Here is a 27323-nt window from a genome sequence, read left to right on the forward strand (position 1 = left end):
TTTTGTGTTACTCTCTGTTGTGTAAATACTTGTTTACACATGATGAAAAATTACAGAAAATTGTAAAATTTATACAATTAAAAGCAAGCAGTTTACTTGTTATATAAGGTAATAATATATGAGGTGTAAATTCACTGACGTATGTAAATATACACCTTTAACAGATGGTTCCAATGTTACTCACTATAATAATTGTAATTTTACATGTGATTTTTTTACAGTGCAGTCTCGTGCCAAAAAAGAAAAGAAAAGATTTTCATTACAAATTTTCATAAGATTTATTAACAGCCTGCCAAGTGTGCATTGGCACACGTTTTTAAGTAAATACATTTCAATAATTGTAATCGCAACGTTTTCCTTGAAAAATTATATAAAAAAATTTTTTTTTATTTAGACTTTAGAAAGCTAGTCTGATAAACTCGTGCAGTGTACGTTCTACTTATTCTTGTTATTCTAGATTAATAAAAATTCAAGCAGCAATCCCTTCTCGGGGGTGCAAAAACGCGGTTTCCAGGAATTAAAACGTGGCAAAGTTTCTATCGCGAATGAGACGGCGTGACGCGGCAGGATTGGCAAGGCAGGCTCTCGCGGATTTTCTTTTCGTTCGTGGTGTAACAGTCGATTACACGGTAGCCGATATAACGGGCGGAGTCCATCTAGATAATCTCCTTGATAAACCGTCACTCGTGACCCGTCTTTGCCCTGAGACAATGAATCGCGATAACGATCGATCCTCTGACCGCCAGCCGGTGCACACGAATTTCCGGATACGCCCTTCGCCCGCCAAAATTCCCTCAACGAACGAAGAATTCACGAAAAACAGGTTCGCGAACTTGATCTTAAAGTAGCTCGTGTCATCCAGTCTCGAAAAAAACTGCGCGAAGAAATTCTCAAGTTTCTTACGAAGTTTGTCATCTGCGGGATTTAAAATACTTCGATAGCACCTTTCAATTAAAGATTCATCACGAAGAAACCAGTGAATCTGAAAAACGTCATCTTTCTAGAAAATAATTTTCCTTTAAAAGAATTTTATATACTAGAGACAGTAGCGTCGTAAAATACTGTAAGCCAACCTGAGTCTCAAATTCGATGTCGCAAAAATACTTTCCCTATGATTATCACGAGAAATTATAATTATGACACGGCAAGATAAATGGAACATAAACATACCGCGAAAATGGTGTAAAATAAATCTGCACGTGGAAAAACTGTTAAATATACTTTTTACGTGTTTTGCACGCGATACTGTCGATCGCTTTTTAGCGGGGCCGATGGCGATTACGGACCGGTGCACACGTTAAAATTTCTGCCGAGCGATCGTAAAGTTGCGTAAACGTTCGAAGTAATGCCGGATTTTGAAATGGAACGCGTCCGGCGGATTTAATTAAAACGCGGTAGCACGGAGTTCGGCAGAAATCGGCGTAACGCGCTAACGATGGTGTGCGCAAATGTTATTTTACATCCACTATTGTTACGTGTCCCGCTGAACGTAATAATCAAATGGGATCGGCAGTGCGCATTCTTCGCTCGATCGCGCGATCGATACCTGTATCTACAGACCAACTGTCGAGCAGGATAGCGTGAAATTACCTTCTTTGCTCCGTGATTTCTTTCGTACTTCCATCTACGTACGTTCTCCACGTCTCATTTTATCTGTCTGGTTCTTTGACGTGACTATGTATTTACTTATCTCATTCTGTGTAAATTTTGATATAATTAGACTCTCTGTATGACGAAATGTATAGCTTGGGTAATTTTACTGCGCAAATTTATGTTACGTGCAATTATGTGATGTTAGAAATAAAATATGTCGATGCTACATATTTTATTTCAAGCGTTGTAAAATATTATCGCATTTCACGAATCGCCTTAAATATCAGGAGTCGTTTGAGGGTTTGGAAAGAAATTATAATATATCTTCATTCAGGAGGATCGTAAAAGCATTGATTTATTTTATAGACTCTCTGCGCTCGAACGATGTTAATAATTCGAAAAAAAATGCGAGAACCATATTATAGGAAATAATAGCGGAGTTAAGTGATCGAGATAAAATGGACGGCTGTCGAGCCGGTTGGACGTACGTAACGCGTTTAACCGGACCATTGAGTTCCCGTTCAGAAACTGGTCGCTGAATGAACAATACCATCTTCCCAGGTAGTGGGACTTTACGGTCGTAGAGCGAGACCCGGACTTACTAGAGCTATCTTACAGCACGGCTGTCACATAAAAATGTGCCGTTTGCTTGGCAAACAGCTGCGAATTCCAAAAGTCGCATAAACCGGATGCGCCCTGGCGTGCCAACCGTATGGGAAAAATGGTTGAGAATAATTGGCGAGATAAAATTTACGTGGAAAACTGCCACCGTTTATAAAGATTATTTAAAAGAAGATTAGAAACACGAATAATTTACAAGCTTAATAAAAAGGCCTTAAAGATGAGTTAACGCAATTACGAAGACGACAGAAGACAACGACGCTGCCCAGCTTCGTTTAAAAGTTGAACGAAACGGGGGCAGAGTCTATAGTATTGATCGTGGGACTCTCTCGGCCAATGGTCGACCTTGCCAGCCGTACGCATTTGCGTAAATTCCGTGAGTTTGCGCTGGCGTGTTTGCCGGCAATTTCGAGATTGCGCGACGCGGAAAGAAACGGCTGGGGCGAGGAAGCGAGGCGCGCTTTTGCAAATCATGCGGGAGAACCGTCGGGGACTTGAAAGCGAAAGACAAAGTTCTTGTGAAACAACTCTCCCAATGAATATTCCTCGTTCTCCACACTCTTGTCCGTGTTATTGAACGATAAATCGCCGCGTGGTATTTTAATAGCGCTACGCTCCTCCCACGAAATTCTGCGATGAAAATATTCGCGTGTTTTTCTGCCCGCGGAAAACTCCACTTTCACCGTGCGATCGTAAACCATGTCGATTAAGCGAAATGCCATTTCTTCTCCAGAAACTAATTACATAGTATCTTGTGATAAAAGGTATAATTATAGACACTGATAACAAATGACGTTTGCTCCGATCGATACGTAAGTGTTAAGGTGTGTATAAAGGGTTGCAGGAATTTAATTCTGCTCGTTAGCGATTTAACTTGACAAACCGCGTGAAGCTCGTAAACGAGGCCGCATAAGGAAGTGTGCCACGTCCGTACTATTTTCAGCGATATATCGATTTTAAAGTTCACCCGATGATTACACAGTGGTACCATTTAACATTGTCCGTGGACCATTCGTTTGTGAGCCTCACCGAGCGCGGCACGACTCGTCACGGGGATATTAAGGGAAACATAAATCCAGAGTCATCATTTAAAAAGTTAATTACAACTTGGATTTTTTTGTCGAGGCGCAACACACGAATACATTTTCATCATTACACATTCCGCGCATTCATACGCGTATCTTCCTCGGCGTTGCCTCAATCGATAGGTTGACTCTCGAAGAATGAATACAAAGAACAGCGCCTTTGTATCGGCGCCTCTCGGTACACTCCCTCGAGGATCTCTTTACGAGCACCGAGAGAAACCTAATGTCACCGCTGCCATCGGGAATAGCTATCGACCGTTAAATATCTCCCCATAATTCTATCACCGAGTCATCGCGTATGCTTGGGCTGAAAGGCGGACTTGACTGCGAGAGACTTGGACGTTTAAAGCAGCGATTCATGCCGGTTGCAACGAACCCTTCGCGACTTGATGATCCCCATAAAACGTCACTGTCAAAACACAAGCGTATTTATCCAGCGACGAGGTAGGCGCAATTCTACGTGAACTTGAGTATTGACGTATCAATCAGTCATCGATAACGCCAAGGAATCATGAAAGAAACTCGCGGTATATCGGATTTTTATTTAAACAAAAACGCTTCAAGGCGACGGAGAGTGTTTCCGAGTCTCGTCGAGTCTCGTCCGTTTCTCCGCAAGCTCTAAAGGCCGCGATAGTGGGAGAAACGTTATCGGCGTAATTACGTTTACGGTAGAAATTAATCGCCCGTTCGTTTCGAATAATTGAATTTTCGTTGCGCGATCGATAGCTCGTGTAAACAGCGATTTGTTGAGTCGCCGCGACAAAAGCCCCCGGGGTAACGCGTAACACGATTGTGTAACAAGACGGGTTCAGCGTGAGTTCACCTTGTTACACATTTGCCGATTACGTCTCATCGCGAGACACGTGTTTCCGGGCTTTGAGAACGAGGCACGGTCAATCCGCGCATTTCCCCGAGCATAATTGCAAAGACCTCGCCACATGGGGGCGTGGTTAGAGCCCTTGTGTGTTACGTTGATTCACCTCATTAACTACGAAATTCAGTTTGAATTACATTCTCGTCCTACGCCCGCAGCGATCGCTATAACTCGATGTAACGTGGGAACACTCCGCGTAATTGTCCAAAGCGTGACTCCGTAGACGTCATCAGCACAATAACGACACGTTAATTTCGTAAATATCGCACGTACACAGTGGTCGAGCTGAATGCGTAGCAGCTGTTGCCGTAACAAATATTCCTTCGTACGCAACGTAGAGAGCATAAGAATCTCCGTAAGCAATTTAATATGATATATAGAACTTTCTAAATTTCCCTCCCGACTGCCCGCGAATTTGTTTTTTATCTCAAGCTTATAACGTTTCTTAGCACGTCCGCTATAAAAATGCCGAATTTATGATCGCACTTCGCAGGAGCAATCAAATCGACGAGTCGGAAACTTTCGTTCCAAAAATTTTGATTTACGGCAAGAACCGTCATCAGCCAAGTGCAATGTACAAGAAAGAAAAAAAAACGTTAACGTTGAGGTGGGCGAGAAAAACGAGAAATTACACGACGCTATGTCGACTTGGCTCCAGCACGCTCTAAGTGCTCTAGCTGGCCACGTCTCACCGCGAAAGCTTTTAATAACCGTGACACACTTGTGCCGCTTATCGCAAACAGCGTCCAAGCCGCAGCCCATTAGTCTTGATCGCGGAACTAGCCTAGACTGCGAAAGAATATCGTCTCTTTAGCATACATGCCTTCGTGCGCGTATTTGCCGCCTCGTCGAAGGGAAGAAAAAAAGGCGAACCGAGAACGTGATTACGGGAACGTTCTGTGCCGCTTATCGGCGCGACATTAATCTTGAACCTGCGAAAGATGACGATACCATCGCAACGAGTCGCCCTTCTCGGATAATTAGACTAGGAGCGATCGGATTACCGTCGGTCAAGCCGCAATCCGGCCCGAACGTTCAATCGACTGGAATAAACGGCCAGGCACAAAGAAACTGCCTCGACTTGAATGGCGACGCGTATTTCCAAGGTCCGCGTTGGAGTCAATTTTTTCCTAACTTTATTCGTCGAAAGAATAACGACGGACAACGTTGCTATCGGGTATTTTAACATCTTGAGTTGTGGCCTTTGAAATGAATCATTTAAGAGTTTTATTCACTTATCGCTGATAAGTGAATAAAATATTAACTTTAAAATCTGATCCAAATTATACGCCCTAAAAACATGCCCATATAATAAACGGTTCGGAATAATAAAAGGTTCTGCAATTATACACAGCCGCACCAAGTCATGTTTGATAAATTTCGATTCTCTTCAAAATGTGTGTGCATGTGTGTATTAAAAATTTTGACGTGGAAAAAATACCAAGCAAAATTACCGCGACCACTAAAAATAAGTCTGTCGCGCAATATGTAAGATTACGACTGTGGCGTGAAGTAATCGTGACGATGCAAATGATGTGTCGTGCTCGCTCAAGGGTAATGATAACGGCGGGGCAAGGTTTTATTAAATTACACGGATATTCATATCGTGACCATCTACCTTAAAGACAGAGCTTACATTAGCGCGTTTAATGATGGAACGAAAACTATTGCTCACGCGTGTTAATTAACGTGACCGAAACAAAAATGAGTAACCTAATTTTGATGAAACAATAGCGTCTCGTAAATGTCTCGCGCTTTGAATTATTCAACGATCCTTTATCTCGCGCATGAAAGAGATTAGTCTTACTGGGAAGGGGCGGATTTGCTTTTGTGCAGCAATTGTACGCGTGGGATTTGCATCTAAATATGTCTCGTTCGGTGGTACCTTGCGCTTCTTATCGCTTCTATCTACCTTAACTTTTCCATTGATACCGATCGCGCTTCGTATAAGGGAATAGCGTAGCAGACAGATGTGCTGTGACACGCTGCAGTTGTAAATCATCGTAATGTGACAGCGCATACAGCGCAAGAGGCAATCTCTTCGATTAGCCTTGATCGAGCCACGATATTAAGGTAAATAGCTGTCATCGTTTCATCGTTACTCCCGGCACACGCGACGCTATATATTGCAAGAAATAATTATTAAATTACTGTAAACTTCGCAGAATCGGCGATCATGTATTTTGCGCTTGTAAATACCATTAGCTTCGTAATAGTTTTAAGATTTATCATCGGCGATATTTCTAAGACATTTAATTAATTCCCGTTACACATGGAACGAATTATTTCTACTAGTTTTCTAGCTAGATTACTTGCTTGTCTTGTGAAGTAGCACCAGCGAAAAACCGCAACGCGCAAATATGGCAACTCGCAGTTTCGTAAGCCCGTTTTGCTCCCGTTTCAATTTGCTCGGAATTGAACCTGCAGTTCGAGCATGAAGCGTTCGCGCTGTCTTCGTTTGGCAAATTGATATTCGAAAGCGTAATGCTAACATTACGCCTTAGACACGAAAAATAATTTTGCGACACCTGCGTCAATTCGTTCGAAAAACTATTGTCCACTTAGACGCGCGGGGATCGTAAATTTTAACACAAATTATAGTAAAACATCAGAACGATATTTTTAATCTATATTCGAGGGGTAAACCGCCGAGGGCATTGTGATGTACAGATTTGCGGCATTGCTAGGCGCACTAGTTTGGGCATTAAGCCTTGTCGGGGCATTATAAAGATAAGATATTAAGATAAAGTAATGCCCACTGGGCATTAGTGGGCATTGGTGTACAAGATTTTGGTCAGCAGTCTCTCCCTCGTCTATATTCTAGGCAATCAACATTATATGAATCTTAGTCTTTTAACTTAAAAAGATTATACGTGTATTCTTCATATTTTTAAAGATCTGTTGATTTTGGAACGGGTGTGCTATTCTTGCACTCACATTTTTGAATTGTTTAGTCGGACAGCAGGGATTTCTTTTTAGATATCCGGTTTTCCGTATACACAAATACTTTCAGATCTCGGTTAATTTCCGGACACTCGACAGCACTCTCCGGGATCCCTCTGATTTCATCCGAGCTATTCGTCAACGCCGCGTCTCTCCCGCGTGGTTCGTATATTTTAACGAAGCAAGAAAACTAGGAAACGTAGCGCAGTACTTCCGTATATCAAATCGGACACGGTCTACCATCGGGATAATCCGATGGCACCCGCGGTGCGCCAAATGGAAACACATCCCGTGCGATTCCATAAATCTTCGCCGGCGCCGTCGAGCGCGCGCGGGGGACAGCTGTCGTAATTAAAAAAGGAAAAAGGACAACAAGTGGCAAAATATGCCGCCGAACATGTCCGAGATCGTGCAACATCCTCCTATTACGAGCCTCGCGAATATGGGCACTAACGCCGCGAATTGATCGCTGTTGCAAAAACCGTAATAATATGGTACGTCGACCGCTGATAAATATAAATCGTAACGATCTTCTTGCCGGACTTTCCGTAATCGCGCGCGGCACAAGAGAGGATGCGATAACGCCCCCCTCCTCCTATCTCCGGTTTAATATACCTCCTATTAATGTTCAATCGAGGATACGGCGACTTCCACGCGATCGTCAGGCCGATATTTTGCACGAACCTCTGAGCATTACACGCGTCACGCGTCATTTCGCGCTCGGCATTAAGTATCGAATAAGGGGTAACCCGTTAATGTGATGTGGGACAAATACAGCCACGATCTCTTAATGAAATCATGGTTGGCGGCAGTGTATCTTCATCCACTGTCCTATAATAACTAGCAACGATTAAGATAAGAGCAGTCGTTTCGCGTGGAGGAAAGTTTCATTGACGTTTCTTGGCTCTCGCATGCAAAATTACGACATCACAGCGGTTTCCTAACTGGGAAGTAAATACATGTGTAAGAAGTGCATTTCTGTCTACTTATACTTTCATGTCCGAGGATAAAAATATCAAGAAATTTATTTGCGCGTAGTTTAATATGCTTCAACAAAAGCGGACGTTTACTATATACTTTTACAGAAAGCTACGGGAACGACGTTGCGATATTTACCGCAAAGATTTGTGTTTTTATTACGATCGTAAAAAAGGTGGAAAATCACTTTTTAGGGAAAGTCTAAGTGAGGTATTCGGTTTTCCATTCGTCACCATTTGCGACAAGTCGATTGTCACCCGACGAGATAGAATATATAGTCAACGGAGCACGATACTATTTTTCCTACTGAATTGTTTGCGAGAGCCAATTTAGCCTTAAGTCACCTGATCTAACAACTTTGCGTCCTTATTGATTCTCGTAAGCAATCCAGTAGGAAAAAAATAGTATCGTGTGCCGTTGGCTTAACTCTTTCGTTATTTAAGCCTAGTCTACAATGTGCTCTCTGCGTCTAGAAACATTCTATTTTGTAGTCAATAAATACGTTTAAAAAATTTGTGCAAGGTGATAAATTGTATATTACACAACGTTTTAAGCGTTTTTGATCTGTTTGTATAAAATAGAATGTTTCTAGATGCAGAGCGCACATTGTAGATTAGGCTCTAGCGAATAAGGGACAACTTCTTTGTCATTCGGCAAATAATTTGCATCGGTTGGGAGACGCAAAGCTCCGAGTGGATTAAGATTCGTAACATGTTCCAGATGCAATTATAAAGTCATCATATATCAACAGCGTCAAATCTCTCATTCCGCAATCAGAACGTATAGTTTTACCGTTAATGGCGCCAAAATGACTTTGCGACCGAGGAGAACGTCCTCGGCCAGACATGTAATAACTTATACCCAGCGTGTGTTCGCACGCTAATTATTCCTTCTACCCCGCTCCAATTATCGCCGATTATGAGAAAAGAAATACGTTATAATGATTGTCAGGCACCGTAAGACGTAATGGATGCATTCGTGTTTAATAAATACACGTCTGCGAGGTGGAATCGTTCGCGACTTGGCGCGCGCGTGGCGCAACGAAAACGAGCGCACGAATTCGCGTTAATTAAATTCCCTCCGCCAAATTAACGGACGCGCCTCGTGCCGGGATGATCGCGGAGGGAAAAAAAAGGCACGATGACGGAGCATCGTAATTGCGCGGTATTCAATTCGCGAGCGCGGCTTTTACGCTTTTACCGCGGTGGCAAAAAAAAGCACTTAATTGGCGATAATTTCGCGGCGCACCTGTTAACTCTCTCCCTGTATCTCTCACCTCTTTCTGGACTCCGAGTCTCGAAGCCTAGCTTCTTTCTTACAGCTACGAAACATCCTTTTTACACGCTATTGTAATTTATCTTCTTCCGTGTTTCTCCTCGCAAGAGTTTACGAATAGCAGCCGACTGCCGATAATTCTCCTTCCCCAGTTTTCTCCGCTCGCAATTTCGCCCCGCGAAATCCCAATGAAAATCGCATCCGATGATCCCGCGAGAGCAATTGGCGGCTTTTTGCCGAAGAGCTATCGCCGGAGTGCCGCGAGCCATCGGGCCCATTGCTGGTACGGCACGCGAGAGATCGCGAAAGAGAAGCGCGACCCGGTTTACAATGCGTCTCGTTACGATGTCTGGTATCGCAGAGGTACACACCTCCAAAAGATAATAAAGTACCGAGAAATACGATACGAGAACATGCTCTCACGGCGTCGCAAAGCGAAGCCTCGTTTACAATCTTCTCGCACGATAAAAATTGTGAATGTACGGCGGGAAGGCGTGACTTGCAAAAGATACATTTTAGAAAATATTTCAGCGCAATAATCGCATTACTTTACCTCGTCGAGAATCCTCGGGTTTTTGAAATTGTTTGCCAGAGGAAGATTTTACGGCGCAGATAAGATTAACAGTGTCAATATTCCAACTCGTTATCTGTTTATTTCAAAATAACTGAAAAATTGGGTATTTCAATGGCAGACTTCTTAAAAAAATAGTATAACGCATTGTTTTACAAAGGGTCATAAAACATGATGCTATCATTTCAGGCACTTTCCCTATTCAGATAAGTTGATGAGAGACTTTCCCTATTCGCATAGATAAGCTATTTAGAAAGTCTTTATTCGAGGATTCACCTGATGGGCAAATGTCCAAATTCGCATTATCTGCGGTTTACCCAAGATAATCGAGGGTCTGATACCCGCCAATTGGAGTAATGGACGGATAGAAACCTAAGCATAGGGATTACGCGGTTTATGCAGGACAAAATAACATTATCCTTTCCAAGAAATTAAATTAATTTGAAGAAAATTTAAAAATACGCCCCCTCTCTATTTGTTGAACAAAAGATTTCAAGTTTGTCTTTTAAATATTTAAGTGTCAACTTCCTATTTCTAATAACTTTTTAGTTTACCCTTCAACTATCTACATTCTCCTTCATTCAACTCGTTCATTCAACCTTTTCATCATCAGGTTGTATAGAAGCATAATACAGAACTATTTTCTTCCTCGAGACCGGGCGAAATAGAAAGAACGAGTTCGGAGCGAGTAAAATCGGAGGGGAATCCGGGTCGAAGGCATTTCGAGAATTACAACACCTTCTCGTCCCTCGTCACGCAAGTGAACGCCGCTCGACACTCACATAGCCAGACGTTGCCGCGGGGCGCCGTGTGCAGTAGGTTGAGGTGCAGGTTAAAATCCAGACCGGCTAGGTCCTGTCGCAGGTGGGTGCTGTCCATGCCGAGAGCACGTTCCGGCAGCAGGAAGAGGTGATCGCTTCCCTCCGCGGGCCCCAGGGTTCGCGGCACGCCGAGCCCGAGAGGCCCCGATCGGGCCGTCAACATCCTACCGCCAGGCTCAGCCAGGATCGCGCCGCGGTGCGTAGTCGCATCCTCTTGCGACCCCTCGACGCCCGACACGCTGAACCGCGACGGAGACCCGTGACCTTTCCGCACTGCGGATCGGCTCGTAACAGGTGGCACGTGACCGCCTTTGCTAACAGCCCCCGTCTTCGGGCACTTAATCCTGATATCGGCAAGTTAACGCGCGTCGCCCGGCCTTGTCGAGGTGACGGGGGAGTCGAACGAATGCGACTCGCGATACGAATCAGTCGCAGGAATGTTGAACGCAGCAGCTTCTAGAAATCACTGTCTTCTGTCATCGTGGGAGATCTTCTCTGTCAAGTTTAATTAGAAGAATACGAATGGCTCGAGTGACGATTGTTGCAACGCACGTCCTGGCAAGCCTCGCTCTTTTTCAATTCCCTCTTCTCCGACTCGGATTAATCCCCGGCTGATTCACGTTAAAGACGAGACACGCGTCAGCGATGAACGGAGTTTCGCAGTCATAGACTTCTTTCGTAATGCGATCCCAAGCTGCGATCGACGACGTGTTAACAACGCGGTATCATACGATCGTTGTTCTTTTCTCGACGGTGAGGCGATAAGACCGCGAGAAACGCACTCGCGATCACACGATGCGACAATCACCACAGCTCGAGAATGACTCGTAATCCCGTGAGTCACGTCGGTCAGTCAACTTTCGACGTCGCGCGTCGACGACGGAGAGAAAGAAAGAGGGGAGGAGGAGGAGGGAGCACCGGGGCCGATCTTTCGCCGCGTAAAGTGGCACGAATTGTCCGAACGGGTCCGCTCGTTAAATTCGTTTAAGAGACGCCGAGACCCAAACCCCCCGCGCGCTCGGAGCGAGTTTCGTAAGGCCGATCTCCCGCTAAGCCTCGACGCGAGAGAGGGATCGAGACGCGCTCGTTCTCGCGACGAGACACGCGACTCCGCGGCTCCGCGATTTGACAGCTCGCGACAGACACCAATAACGCGCCGTTCGCCGACTCCGACCTTGCCGCATCCCACGCAACCGTCAGCTGTGCGCTATCTGTTTCGCCGCAGGCGGACTTATTCGATGCACACCGTCGCCGGCGCGGCCTTCCGCTATTTACGCAGCGCGCGGGATATTAATTAATTCCGCCCACGTTCCTCGCCGCTGTCTCGACGACGTGGTCGTCCCGGTGGCGTTTCTTCGAGGGATTTGACAGCTCGCGCGACGAGTCAGTCGACGGAGCCTCCCGGTGACACCGGACGAACGCGATCCGCTCTCGTCGCTACGTGGAACAAGTAACGCGGAGCCTGGACCGTCGGTCTGACGGCTCGTCTAACAGCTGGACCTCGACAGCCGGCGGTACTCGTGGCTGCGTGGCTGGCACGAGGTTCTCTCAAGAGCGGTCTCACGTACACGGCGGTCAGCGTTCGACTGAGTGGGTCCGTCTCGCCGCGTTCACGAGCGACACCGACGGACGTCGGAAACGACCGACAGGGCGCCCAGAGAGATACAGCGCGGGCGGACAGATGCGTTTTCCGCGCCGGGGGAGACGGAGCTCCCCGCGCGCAGAAAAGCTCAACCCGATCCCACGTGCACGCGCGAACCGAGCTTGGTCGCTCGCGTTGCGTCGTGCGAGATTCCACCCGAATGCCACGGCGAATCTTTACTCTCCCTGAGAGAGAGAGAGAGAGAGAGAGAGTAAAGATTCGTTGTGGCATTCGAAGCATTTGCGGGCATCCCTGCGGCTAGAAACCGCGAATAGAAGCGTTTAGTGTTGATTGTAGTTTTACGACGGGCAGCAAAATTAGTCATTTTTACTAGCAACAATGCTCTACGTAATAATAGGTGTCTTTTGAAAATTAATTTCGAGGAATAATTTCACTCGGCGGAAAAATAACGCGAGAAGTGCCGCAATTGTCGCGCGATTCCTTCCGGTTGCGCGAGATTACGTAAAAGGAACGAACGCCTTTCGGCGTCGGACGAGCCAGTCGACCATTAAAATAGCTTTGGCCACGGCCATTTTCTGGGTCATAATCAGCGCAATTAGACGGCTTGGAAACCGTCTATAAAAGGGGATTATAAATTTGACCGCGGTAACAGAATAGTCTCCGCGGTCTGCATTCAAAGGCGATTCTACTTTCGTTTGTAACTTGCACCCAAACGAATTTAACTATTGTATATCGCTATCGTCGTTTTACATCGTTCAACCGCGTTGCTGGACTTTGCGAGTTGCCGTTAAAAAAACTTGTTACTTTGCATACGCCACTCCTTCCCCTCTTTAAATATGCGCATCATCCATGTCCATTAACGCGGCCGACGATTTGTGCGCGAGGAGCTGGCATAAATCGCAAAGAAACGTGGGTGCTAGACCCGGGCGAATGCGGAATCGCATTGTAAGAATATCGCGGCCGTACGTAAGAAACGGCTCTTGTTGCGGTTACGGTAATTTGCGGCAAGACCCTTTTTATCGCTGGAAAATGCACCTCACGAATATGCACCGAAACTACCGAGCATGCAACAAATCATTTCCGAGAACATCTCGCAGCACTTTATGCGGTCATTTCTTGCGGTTAATCGATTGTTCGTCTATGTTAATCGTTAATGACACATCTTTTTCCGAAATCTTTTTAAAAAATGGATTTTTTCCAGAGCAAAACTAGCAGTTTAAAGTAAAAATTAACAGAAAATATAATTACTTACTTTCTAAAAGTCAATAAGTGCATTATCACTGAAAACAATTATAAGTATAGTACTGAATTATTCAGTGCTGTTTTCAGTGAAAATTCACTGATTGACTGTTAAAGAGTACAGGACATACAATTAAAAAATTTTTGTAAGTTAGCTTACAATTATTCAGTGCTATACTTAAAGGAAAGTCCTATATTATGAGACAGGCTTCTAATATGAGATAGCAGGTTTTCAACATCAAAATTTAATCACAAATCTTTGTTCACAACGATTACACGGTCCAACGATGAATTTTCCACTAAACAGATTTCACTCCAAAGGCAATAAATTTACGATGAAACCAATAGATGATACCTATTAATTTGGCAAAAACCCTGCTATTTCATAATAAGGGACTCTCCTCTATAACTGTCAATCAGTGAATATTCACTGTTTTCAGAGATAAATCCACTGATTAATTTTTAGAGAGTAGATCCACACAGTTGAAAACTTTGTGTTTTCTTGTTAAAAAAATGCCGGTTAGAATTGCTGTGTTAAATGTTTAACACATTCATGTGTTAATGTAACATATTGCTCTTGTGTTAATTGACCTCAAACGTAAAATTATTAAAATAACTGAAAAAAACGTTAAAACAACGCAATGTGTACTTATCTTTAATCTGACGCAACACATATATTCTATATTATTAGTAACAAAATTTATCTATCAAAATTTACAGAATAAAATGTTGATTTTCTTCTATATAACATAAGTGAGAGTGATTTCGAACCGTCATTTGACTTATTAACTGATTTTTAAAATTCATTTTGTCATTAAAGATATGTTAATATTACACAAAATTTATTTCAAATTATTTTGAGATTTGCATTTATTTTGTGTTAAAATATTAACAGAATATTAGTGTGATCATTTATTAACATATCCATATTATGTTAAATTAACACACAAATGTGTGGACCGTTTGGGACATGTGATATCTGTTAAATTTAACACAAATTTTCAACTGTGCATAATTAAAAAATTTACAAACACAATCTACAATAATTCTAATCTTTGCAATATTGATTTTAACACGGTAGCTCCTTTTTAGCATATTCAATAGTTTTAGTAACGTGAATGATGAGATCGTGCACTCCTGGGGGGGGGGGGGATTTTATTTTTGCTAAGGATAAGCGGTGGAAAAAGCGTCCACAGGGAACAACGCGAGACGGCGCGAGTCAGTTGCAAAAGCACTGGAAAATAATAATCGTTACGTCTAACGGCTGCTCCGCTAGCCCAGACTTTCCTCTTGGATTTATTGGGTCACTTTTTTTTCTGTTGCTACGCACGCGCTACGCGTCGGAGACGCTACGCGCGCCGTCTCGACGGCGGCGTCGGTTCGCGGATAAACGGAGCCATTGGATTTTATTTGCGCGATGCTTCACGCAGTAATTCAGAGATCAGGGCCAATCGACTGCGACGGGAATTACAACACGATGCTTCTCCAGTGATAAAATTAACAAACCCGTTTAATGTGATAACTACTTTCATTTGATAACTGTCGTAAAATTACTGGAAAATTACAGTTATTACGTATATTGCTAGATGTCATGGTAATACATTACATGCAATGGAAATTCGTCAAGTTCGCTAAGTCTGTCTTAATTACGGGCTGTCATTTAGATAACTGCGTCTCTTGAACCTGGCGTTACTTTGCAATTTGTCAACATTAACACCGCAAAGTGTGAAAAATCTGTTTTCTCATTGTAATCTCTTTTCTCGCAAGACGCGGGGCCATTCTTCTTAATCGTCGTAACTTCGGGTTACACTATTAAAGTTAACAGGGAATTTATGTGAGACCGGGATTTATGTGAAAGAATTGTAAATTGTATTTTAAGTTTAGTCTGTTCCATGTGTTAGCTCGGTTGATTGTTAACTCGATGTAAAACATTCCTAACAAAGGGAAATATCAACAATACCTCGAGGAAATTTCTTCGACCGGGTTTTTATCATTGATTCACCATTACGTACTCGACGAACGTAGCGAGCCGCTTCTTGCGGCCCGATCTTCCGCGTGCGTGCCTCGTTTACGAAGTCATTCAAAGGACGATCGATGTCCCTGTATGGAGACTTCATATGCCAGGTTCACCAGATTCACCAGTTGGCTTTCCCAGATACAAGCGACACCGCGCCACCCGAGCACCAAGGACGGGCATTGATTGACGGAGATTACTTGTCACTTGTTACTAGCGAGAGCTCGTGTCGCATCGATTATCACACGTGCTCGTATCGGCCTCGTGAAGGGAGCAAAAGCCACGCGAATAAAAGATGCGCATAGATGACTTGCGATACGGACCTTTTGTTGTCACAATCCTGACAATGGTTTATGTAAAACCAACTTTTCTAAATTGTGTCTTAAAATATTTTTCAACATTTTAAACCAGAGTCATTGTACATATTCGAACGTGTGGAGATGCTACATTTATTAAATATAAACCGCATTGTACACGAACCGGAGCGCGCAGGTGGAAGATCAGGCCGCAAAAGAGGAGAACGCAGATGTAGGCTTGATAGCGATGAAAATTTGAGGAGCGATGGCTGATTGCCGAACCGTTATTTTGGATCCTCGAAACGTTCTTATAATTCACGACAAGATACAGAGGAAGAAAAGACGTTTACTGGGACGTGACAGCAATTCGTGATACACTAGTCCAAAAATAATCTGTGCCACTTACACTAATTATAAACCCACCTCGCAGGAAATTCACAGGAAGCATTCACAATTTCGTTGAAAAAAAATAAAATCATGAATTTAGTTGAGCAATCAAATCGCCCTATTTTTTAATTGAATTTATTAACGTTACGTATGAGATATAACTTCGTGATAATGAGACAATTGTAGCGATAAATTGCATTAATGAGATATGAATGTTTCATTAATCATTCGACAATGCAATATCGTAAACTAGAGATGTGAAATAATCATAGCGTAACAGTGAAATAATCATATCGTACCAGTGAAGGTCGATTAAATTACGATATTAATTCCGGCAATTTAATTGATCATTAATCATACGTAAAATAAAAGGCCAGTGGAAAAGGCAAGAAGAGAGATCGCTCGCTCTTCCTACTTGTAAAGCAATTATAGTACTTCGAACTTTAAACTCACGTCAGCAAAGTGACATGCCGTTCTGAACTAACGTTATAGCTAATAGACATATTAAGAACTTTTTCCAATGGAGCACGTAAAAGCGCCTCCGTCCCGCGCTAAATGTCACGATATGAACGTGGTTAGTCGGGATCAGCTTTCCGTGAAAGACAATCCTTTCTTCGCGTGACGGGAAGTCGGATTGACGCGTCACAAATTGCGTCACCTCCGTCGTGCTTTCTCCCGCGAATGATTGTTCAACGAGGATACGGCAGGCGCGTGTCTCAATGTCGCAATTTGCGCGTTCTACCGGCGGCCAGCGACGAAACTACCTCTCTCGTTTCCCATCGCCATGACGTGCCGTTTTCCGCGAGCGTTCCGCGAGTCTCGCGACGCGGCTTTTCCGAGGGCGGTCGTGACTAGAGACCCTGTAATCAGAGACTGGCCATAAGAGCTCGTCAACGATCGTTACGATCGTTACGAAGAGCGAGATAGCCTATGTTTCTCTCTCACTCGCAGGAAGTTGACGAACTCTTATGTCCAGTCTCTGATTACAGGGTCTCTAGTCGTGACGAAGCTCCAGCAGCATCGCGGATGCACAGTTGCGCTGACGTTCGCGCGGTAACCTTTTCAGGGGCACATTTTTGCAGCCAATCAATAATGAAGGTTACGGTGGTTCTTCAGGTTTTTAGGATCGCTGATTCTAGGGTCAGAAATGCAAAATTCAAAATGGCGGATTCGAGATGGCGGACCGAAATGAGAAAAGTACTAGGCATTACTAGGCATTTTTTGGGCATTAGGGTTTGCTGGGTCATTATAAAGATAAACTAAGATAAAGTAAAATAAAACAAGATAAATAAGATAAAATAAGATAATAAGGTAAAGTAATTCCCTCTGGGCATTAGTAGACTTTGGTGTGCAAGATTTTGGTCAGCGGTTTCCCCCCTCGGTGTGGCGCTAGCTTTACATTCTGCGAAGATCAGAATGACTCGAAAAGTCACGTACGAACGTTCGTCTAATTGTAAGTTTCGACGGTCGAGGAGGACAATGTCGAAACTGCGACATTACAGATCGGCATGAAATAGTGTATTCCGCGTAATTGGATAACTGAATGCTTCATCCGCGATAATTAACAGCGTCCATTACGCGATCCGGTTCCGTTTCTGTTTCAATAACACCAGTATCTTCGGATGATTATTGCGTGCATCGGCGATCATTACTCGTTCGGAATTCTCTCTTCCCAACCTGCATTCTGAACGTATCAATGCGCGCGCACTATAATGAAGACCCAGAATCATGCGGCCGGCCGCTGCCGACACGTGCAATACATTCGCGCTCGTATCGCGAGTAAATAGAGGATGATTACGATTATTTTCGATGCGAAACACACCTAGTCGCCGCGGCGCAGAGATTACGATGTCAAATTACGTGTTGGGTAGCGCACGAAGTAATGTATCGCTGCATCCGCTTTTAAGTTTGCAGGAAGTAGCGACTTTTTTTCGAAACAAGCTGGATGCACTCGCTGCTTTTTATAGCAAATAAAGTCACAAATGATTTCCTGGTTATTTGCTGATTATTAAGGAAGACTTTGAAGAGCCGTGAAATTAAATATCTACGAATCTCGCAAGAGATACGTGATCGAGAGAGTTCACCGGAATAAAGATGTTATAGAGTCATAAATTCGCGAGGCTACTGTTGTATCACTTCGCAACCCGATAATCTTCAATTTGGTAAAAAAAGAAATGTGTGCAATGTGCGATTTCGAATAGTTTCAGAGTTTCACAATGAATTTTCCAACTTTATTGTTGTACGTTACAAGTAGTTCACAACTCGAAACCTGTCCCTGTACAATTTCCAACTTTGCAAACCTCGCCTCTGTGCCTCGAAACCTAACGGAACGCCATAATTGGCATAGAGATCTTCAATCCTTTATTCGCCGCGAGAATCGCGCTGTGGGCACGGCGGAGAAAATTAGGTCGTCCGATCGTTTCTCGGAAGACGCGCAAAGGGACGCCAATAATTTCGTACCGGGGATCGTTTCCACCGTGGCGCAGGACGGAACGGAACGACGGCCGATAATTTCTCAGGCAACGGTAATAAATATCCCCTTCTTCGTGGATCTTCTTGCCTACGTCGTGCCCGCATCGGTTCCGCGTCTTCGAGGATTCTTGCCGCCGTTTCTTGCCGCGATCGCAAATTAAATGAGCGAGCGCGGCCGGCGAAAGTCGAGCAGGGCGGGGGAGAAAAAGCGAGGAGGGAGCATCGTCCGAGGGAAAACGCGAAAGTAAATTGGAAGCCGCCGGGGAGGGTTCCGAAGGACCGGTCTACCTGCTTCCGTGATTTCTTTCAACGCTTTTTAAGATACACTCGCATTCCGCCTGTTCTCCGCGCGAAATGAACTGCCCGCGTGTTTATCTTAAGAAGGAGAAACACAACTGTTTCAAATCCGTCCTGAGTTGGATAAATAAAGATTAAGTTTCCCCGAGAAATGCAATAGTAAAATGTTTCCCTTCTTGGAGACTCGAATTTATCAGAGGTTCCAGTGTCTTTGAAATCTCCAAGAAGCGGGAGTATCGCGTTCGCATCGTGCGTGCTCTCGATCTCGTATACCCTGCTGCTGGAAGATGAGTCGTCAGACGCGCGCGTGCTGATAATACATTCGAGAAGCAAACAATGCGCTACGAATTGATAATGACAACCTTGATAACAAAAGATGCGGTGCTCCTCGAAATACCAACGACAATTATTGCTTGACAATGTGATAGTTGAATGAACAAGCAAAGTGATCTTAATTTGCGATTTGAATTTACAAAATAATTATAACGTGTAAAGCGACACATTAATTAGCTATAATGGGAAAGTAATATCAATTTATTTCATGTATTTCAAGCGTAGAGTCAAATTGTTTTGTGCACGTGCATGTGTTATAGTTTGAAGATTATAGTTTTTCACAGAGACGATCACGCGAATACTGGTCGAATAAAAATATTCAAGACCAATTGCTCGAGCTCGCCTTAATTCTAGACTTGCCGCACGAAACGCACGAAAGTACTAATCGCGCAATTGTGGGGGACCCGCTCAATTCCGGACAAAGGCAGTGCTCTGGGCTGTCAGGTCGTTTGTACCTTGGCGAGAGAATTATAGGACCGGACAAAAGTGCCGTTCCCTCATTAGCTCCATCGTCTTGATTAAATCGCCGTAATAGTTGCGGTCGATTTTTCGCGGACCTCTCCTCGCGCTTTTAAATCTAGTTTAGGCGTCTTCTCCGACACTTTTCCGACAAAAAGAAGTGTTGCAATTTATTTCAAGAAAATCAGTAGATCAATTCTCAAGTTAAAAATAACTGAAATCAAGAATGTAACGCGAGAAATATGATATTATTTAGATAAATGTTACTTAAAATTAACTATGACGCACGTAGTCAACATGCGTTCACTTGTTATGCAAATTCGATTGAATTCCTGAAACGTGGAATACAGGATATAATGACGCAAGTAAGACCGATTAAAGGGACATGCACAGTGAAGTGTAAGTCTGGCTTGAATGAAAAGTTCGATCGATAAGTGAGGTTTTTTTTCAATGCGTAGTACAAGCATAAATTAAGAAGGAAGTGGTGCGCCTGTCGCTATCTCACAATCGACCTTCGTACGCTTGTCAAGAGATCGACGTTATTCCAACGGGAGAAGATTATACGCATCACCGAGCATGAAGTCGCTCCTGTTTCAGGACCGATCTTTTAATCAGCATCGCGACTCCTCGTGACGTCCCCGCGTCACCGGAGATACGGCAGTTTCATGCCTGTCTCTTTTCTGCCACGAACGGGCTTTGAAATTCGTTTCGCGGCACGTCACGATTTCGAAGAAAAGTGATTTCTATTATGCGGAGTAAATTAACTCGAACGAATTAAATTGCTCGTGTACCAAGTGTATAATAGCGCGCGAATGGCCGGAACGCTTTTTAGCGTGATTAACAACGATTCCGTGGACGGTGCGAAGAAATAAAAACGCCTTGATGAGGGCGAGCGTTGCGAGACATTAAAATAAAGAAGACGTATTGCGTGAGATAAGAGCCGAGATACTTTCGAGATCGAAAGAGTACGGTAAATATTTCTTCGAAATAAGAGTATCAGCTAATCGATCTAAGAATTGCATGACAAGGCGAACGATGTAGATTTTGTTTCATCAATTAACACACCATAATTGTCTACGAGATATGTAAGATATATACACGTGCATGTAAAAGTACACTTTACCGTAGTATCTCGCTACATATGCACGCCATGTCGCAAACTCGGAGGAAACACGTCCCTCGGTAATGTCGGATGCTGCATCAGCCCCCACAACTCGAATAGGAAGGACCTGCTCTGATTAAAGTTAACATGAGACAGCGTAGGTTGCGCAGGTAGTTAGCCGAGTCCGAGCATTTCGGCTTCTGCACGTGGGAATCTGCAGCATCCGGCATCACCCCGTCTCTCTCTCTGGTTGGGTTTAAAGCACGTTGTGCGGCGTATCCCTTGAGCTACGTGGGAGACGCCGCATCCTCCCCTTTTCTAAAAGTGACGTGCTGGTCTTCTTGCCAACTTGGATAATGCATAGGTGTATCCAGGTTTCCGCTCAAGCAGGAAGCAACCGCTCGTAAATACTTTATGCCCGCAGACGGAATAGGCGTGGTAGCAAACGCAGTGATCTCCCCTTCCGCCGACTATATTGCAATTAAATATGACAGTTGTGAACTGCATAATGACGTATATAACTGTAAAACATTTATGATTGTTGGCTGGTACTTGGCTCTTATTCAAAACGAATTAACGCAACAAAACTTTGCAAATCCGATTGTACTCTCTACAATTTAATCAGTGGATTATCACTGAAATGTGTGAATAGTCACCGATTTGCAGTTATAAGTAGAAGTTTATCGGATGTCAACTCGCGTACTCGCGTAAACTATTACGGTCGGTCTCGCGCGCGCGGTTCTAGCTACGCTTATACTTGGCGTGAGACACTACCGTGTCTCGTGATACTGAAAATCGCAGTGGTACACTTGTAACTTTCAGGGACTATTCACTGCTTTCAGCGTTGATTCACCGATTGATTTTTAGAGAGTCTATTTAAATCTCCCGATATATATCGTGAAATTTTTGATTTTTTAAAAACTCGACTGCACAAAATTGAACTATTTAATGCGAATCTTGTTTTTTCTTAATTCTCTTCATTTACGTTGAAACCAGCTTATCCTATCGATCGAAGCGCCATTAAAGAGATAGGATTTCTCTAAATACACCCTTCCGCTAAAGGCAAGAAAATAGACCGTTGTGTCTTCGCAAGTGAGAATTTCCCGTCACTCCCTTTGGTCTTCGTTAATCGCGTGCTTCGCGCGTCAAATCGCAGGCGCGCAAAATTACCGGATTCTCAAGGCGATCATGATCGATCATCTTTTCATCGCGAGCCCATAAACGACGTCGTAATTCATCGCTTCCCGGGGGTTTGCCCGTAAAAATTTCAATTGCGATAATTAACCCCCGCCGCATGTGCGTAACGTTCTCGCAAGTAAGATTCCCGATCGCACGCTCTGATCCTTATCGGTTTTATGCCCCCCCGTTCGTGCGTGTCTTAACGTTCTAGCATCCACGCAAGAAAGAACCAATAACTTTCTCGGGTAATGTAATTTCCAGCACGAGTGTGTGCTCAGACGTCAGCGACGGCTATGTGCGTCTTCGTGTAAACGATTTTATAGGTCAGACAAGAAAATTCCAGTGTAATCGTTCCCAGAGATGGCTATATACATCATATGTATTTTAGCTCTTCTTACTACGCGCGTAGCTCGAAGAAAATTCTTTGTACACAGCGGAAGGTATCAGATAAGGTTACAGAAATATATTTATAATATATAGTGAACGAAAAGGACATAATTTCTAAATCCGACGTGGAATTTTCAATTGAGAGAAATGGCACGACGCGCTCGTTGACAACTGTGGGTAAGCGGCGCTTTATCGACTTCCTGGCTGCACCTGTGTCTCAGCTCGTAGCTTAACTACATAATAGTGCTGCCGTTTTTGGAATGCATCTAAAGATATCATTAGCATTATCCGCCAAATTGCCTGCTTGATACCCCGACTGTTAAAACGAGGATGAAGAGAAAGAGGGGGGAGGACTTTAAGATTATTATATTTCGATGCAATAAGTATTGCACGGTAGAACAATCTCTTTTCATAAGTCGATAGAATAGAAGCGGAATGAGAAGAGTGAAAAAGTGCTTAGCATACGTTTGCTTTCTCTTACATTAGACTAAAAAACATGTGCATACACACGGCATAACGACAGGGGGGAGGGGAATAAAATTACGCGCGAGATCGCCCTTTCATATAATTCGCGAGAAGCTAACTGTATATTAAAACGCCAATCTCGCAGCGCGGATATTCGCAGATTAAAGATGAGGTTCAAAGGCAGCAGTGAAGAATAGCACACATATCTCGTTAAAAATTCACCACCTTTTACAGCCGCCCGTGGTTTAGCGGGTTATTGCTTCGCATTCATGCTCCTCTCTCCTCTCGGGATGCATCAGCCATCAATATGATATCGCGTATAATATATCAAAGCCGATGCACGGGAGCATAGGCGAGCGGCTTCCCGGCGGCTGTAAAGCCTCGGCCGATGCTTCCTGTTATCCCGCGCGCCATGATGATAAATAGAAGATAGAATGATACGTTCGATGATGCGCGCAAGGAGAAATCGATCCAATACCGACTTAATTAAGGGGTACCATCGCAGGCGACTATACGTACGTCGTTATTACCGGCGTAATCTACCTGTTGGTTACGCGCAATCCTGATTATTCATTGTCAAGGGAGTCAATGGGACAGGCAGAGCAACAATACGTCGCGCTGTTCTAACAGGAAATTGATCGGCGGATTAAAAACAGTTATTTCCAACTCGCCATGGCGATTAATAGCCGACGTCTCGCCGCGATGCAACGCTCTTAATCTGTTGTTCAATCATCTAATGCGCTGGAATAATTCCAATGGATAATCTCTCTTTTCATCCGTCTGGGAAAGCGGAGTTAATGGAAGGAAATTAATACAAGCTGGCATGCGATAACATTACAGTATGTCGTATTGTTAAAATAAAGCTGCCTCGCGTGGATTAAGACATTGGTTTAATCCGATCAGTATGTCCGACACCTCGTTGCAAGACTTCGAGCGAGTACAGTGTTTCAAGTTTAACAGGATGTCGAAAGACTGGGATTATACACCTAGGACTAAATGATCCGCTATCTGTTTCAGATGATTTGTTCTTTCGCCGCGTTTCGTATAAACAACTCACTTGAAGCGTCACTTTTTCGATTATAATCGATTAACCGTCGATTCTATTCTTTCAATCTAGTCTGTTGCCTCTTTCCTCACTCGTAATCTTCTAAACCGTCAAGAGTTCCGACGGGAGATAAGGCTGTCCACGACAGCCGCGGCAATTTCAGACGCCAGTGGAAGACGTGGTGAAAGCTGTCTCCGTTTTTCCAGCTCTCTTTCTATCTCGAGTGTACTCGACCATTCGTTGACCGTGACGCTAACGAAGAGTGTACGAGAAAGGATCCTCCATCCGTCTAGCCGGCGCGTATAACCACCATGCCTCGTCTATGCAAAAGGAATGGGCGAGGGTTGCCAGGGTGACGGCCCGCCGGCGCCCGACTGAGAGGGTCGATACTACGACATCAACGTCACCAATTCGTTCTTCGCGTTCCGAAGACCATCCCTACCGTCTTTCGCGGCATCGCAACCTTGAGAAGGATGCTTCACGCAGCGATTTAAGAGGATCCTTCGGCCATCTTTTTTACCGACACAGCCAGCTATAGCTTTTGCGTTTGTAATTCTTTTTATTAGCTTTTATGCACAAAATAATACCAGGATAAGTTGCGGACTGCATAGCAGAACATTTTCAGAACTTAAAGCAGTCAGTTCAGAAGTCTAATACACTGAGAAAAAGGTTTAGTAATAATAACGCAGCCTAGGTCATAGTTACTAAATGGTTTGGTTAAATAGTGCCGACTAAATGTTTAGTTAATACTAACCAATGATTTAGTAATTATTAACAGTAAGGTTTGGTATTTATTATCAAGGCTTGGTTATAATTACTAAATAATATTGTAACAGTTACCAAATTGTCGCAAACTTTACTAAACCATTAGGTAACTATAACTATATGGTTAGGTTATATAATAACTATAATAGTATATAAGGGTTCTGATAGGGTTCTAATAAAGATGCCTTAATGCCTGGTCAGGCACTCATCAGGCAGCTCTGACAGTGCCCTGACCGTAAAAGTAAGTATATTCAGGTTATCGAGGTTTATCCATGATCCAGAGACAACTCGCTCTCGCATCATATCGGCTCGCCCTTTATACTAATACGGGACGATTTTTACTTACGAGAAAGACGCCGCGGTCGCCACGTCGCCGCGTCGCGGCAGTATGTGGTATCTAAATTATTTGATAATTATTACCATTGTATTTGATATTATTTACCAAACCATTTAGTTGGTTCAACTGACATCAAGATTTTAGTTTTACTAAATATTTTGTAATAATAACCAACCGTTTGGTAACAATTACTATATTAGTTATTACTTACCAAATATTGCAGTAAAACGCTGAACTAAATGCATTTGGTAATTATTACTAGACTTTTTTCTCAGTGTAAAAAGAATGACAAGCGCAAGGTCTGTATTTGATTGTGTCGGTCAAAAGGATGGCTGAAGGATCCACTTATTAATATTTAAGATATTTAACCATCTTCTAGTTAAAGGGTGAACAAGAGCATGACATAGAACTGACGTATGGCAATGCAAGCACTGTTTCACTTAACTGCGAAAAACTATTAACTATTCATGTTAGTGAAAAGATAATATAAAGACCGTACCGCGTGCTTTTGAAATGTTGAGATTTTCAAACAAATTTACATTACCGCAATAAGCTCTAGCAAATTTAATATTATCATTAATCTAAGTGCATTTATACAATTATATATTTTTCTGCATCTAAAATTTGTTTTGATTCATGACAAGATTCCACTGTAATAAATTGCGAGAAGCATAATAAACTCGGCTTTCGAGAAGAACACAGCTGTAAAAAGAAGCGCAATGCTGCTATGCGTGCGTTTCGAGCCACGTAACTCGTAAATGGCGTGCTGTTCTATAATGCAACCGCATCAAAGATAAAATAATACGCGTGGCGCGTTTAAAGTACATTCATTTTTCGAATAAATTGAGCTCGTCGAGCTCTCTTGGGTCAAACGAAACGGCGACGCCGTTACTCCACTAGAGCGAGAGTTTCAAAATTTACGATCCGCCAGGTACCGTGTGCGTTCCAGTAACCCGCAACTAGCCAACAAAGGAAAGAAAAGCGCGCGCAATGGCATTGTTACGACTTCGTGGAAGATATAAAGATAATCATTTAACTTCGCCCGGCATCATCGATCCATATCTCGTGCTGTTTTTACCATTGTAATATTCACAATACGCGGACACGTTCGCCACGCAAAAGACGTCACATCCCAATTTTCACGCTTTCGCCGACGTAAAAAAAAAACGATTTCAATTGTCTCTCGCGCGGCCGAAATATTTTTAACGGTAAAACTCCACGGGTAAAGGAAGACACGACACAAATCTTAAGAACATATCCCTGCTAATTAAACTCTAAAAGTCGTAATTAATACATTTTCTTTTTCCCCTGTTACCCGATATTGCAAAAGTATCTCGATCCCGGTTCTCTAATTACTTGAACTTTCTTGAGGTATTGTCAGGATGCGTCGGGACGTAACGAACGAGCAACAACAAATCCCGCCGAACCTTCGCGAAGCGATCGCGATACGGTCCGTAAAATTTTATGACGTCGATATCTCGCGGGCAGCTCGAGGGTCCGGGTTCTTCTGCGATCGCAGATACACAATCGTCCCGCGATTTCTCGTAGCGCCAAAACGGAGAAGAATACTTTACGGGCGTGCGAAGGCGTTCATTCGTGCCGAACGATCGAACGATCAATCCGATGTGAAATATCAGCATCCTACCGTAATGGCGCGGGTTCGCGACCCTCTCTCGCATAAAGGTACTCCATCTACGGCCCGGAAACGCCTTAAACACACGGCATTGCTACCGTTTATCAGAGATCTCCCTTAATCTCATGAAATGAATCTTGTGCTTCATACAGCAGATGCCAGCTGTATACATTTTTTTAGGTAGACATGCCGCCACACGTGTAATAATAAATAAATAGGTACTTCTAAATATAGTCAACGTAGCTCTATGGAAAATAATAGTGTAACAGCAAACCCATCGATTTCTCCACTTAGAAGCTATTGGAGATGAGCGAGATACTCGCGCTTCGGAGTATTGCTCGCGCGAATTATGCGAACGACAATACAAGCCAGGATCGGCTCGGTTTCGATGCATTCCGGACTGCATTGCAAACACGGTTCAAGCGGAAATGTCTGGAAGTTTGCAGGAACTGCACGTATACGCAACGTGTTTGCAGACCGCGAACGATGTTTGTAAATGGCGGTGCAAGTGGTCACTGCAGCGTGTGATCAGACTGCCCGTAACCCTCG

General features: G+C 43.6%; 1 protein-coding gene across 7 annotated transcripts in view; it reads right to left on the reverse strand.

Moving 5' to 3' along the window:
• Positions 1-27323, reverse strand: part of LOC105568792 (MAP7 domain-containing protein 1-like) — a 156393-nt gene that overhangs the window by 80449 nt on the left and 48621 nt on the right. For 2 of the 7 annotated variants that reach the window (XM_012024743.1, XM_012024741.1), the window contains exon 1: positions 10723-12326. The exons of 4 other annotated variants lie outside the window; for them this stretch is intronic. In XM_012024743.1, the coding sequence (XP_011880133.1) occupies positions 10723-10924 (202 nt within the window). In that variant the 5' untranslated portion in view covers positions 10925-12326. Of the gene's footprint in view, positions 1-10722; positions 12327-27323 lie in introns of those variants that run through there. One more of the 7 variants, XM_012024744.1, reaches the window with a different exon arrangement.

The sequence above is a fragment of the Vollenhovia emeryi genome, unplaced genomic scaffold, assembly GCF_000949405.1.
Source record: "Vollenhovia emeryi isolate VEMERY1.0 unplaced genomic scaffold, V.emery_V1.0 DF939127.1, whole genome shotgun sequence".
Classification (NCBI taxonomy): Eukaryota; Metazoa; Arthropoda; class Insecta; order Hymenoptera; family Formicidae; genus Vollenhovia; species Vollenhovia emeryi.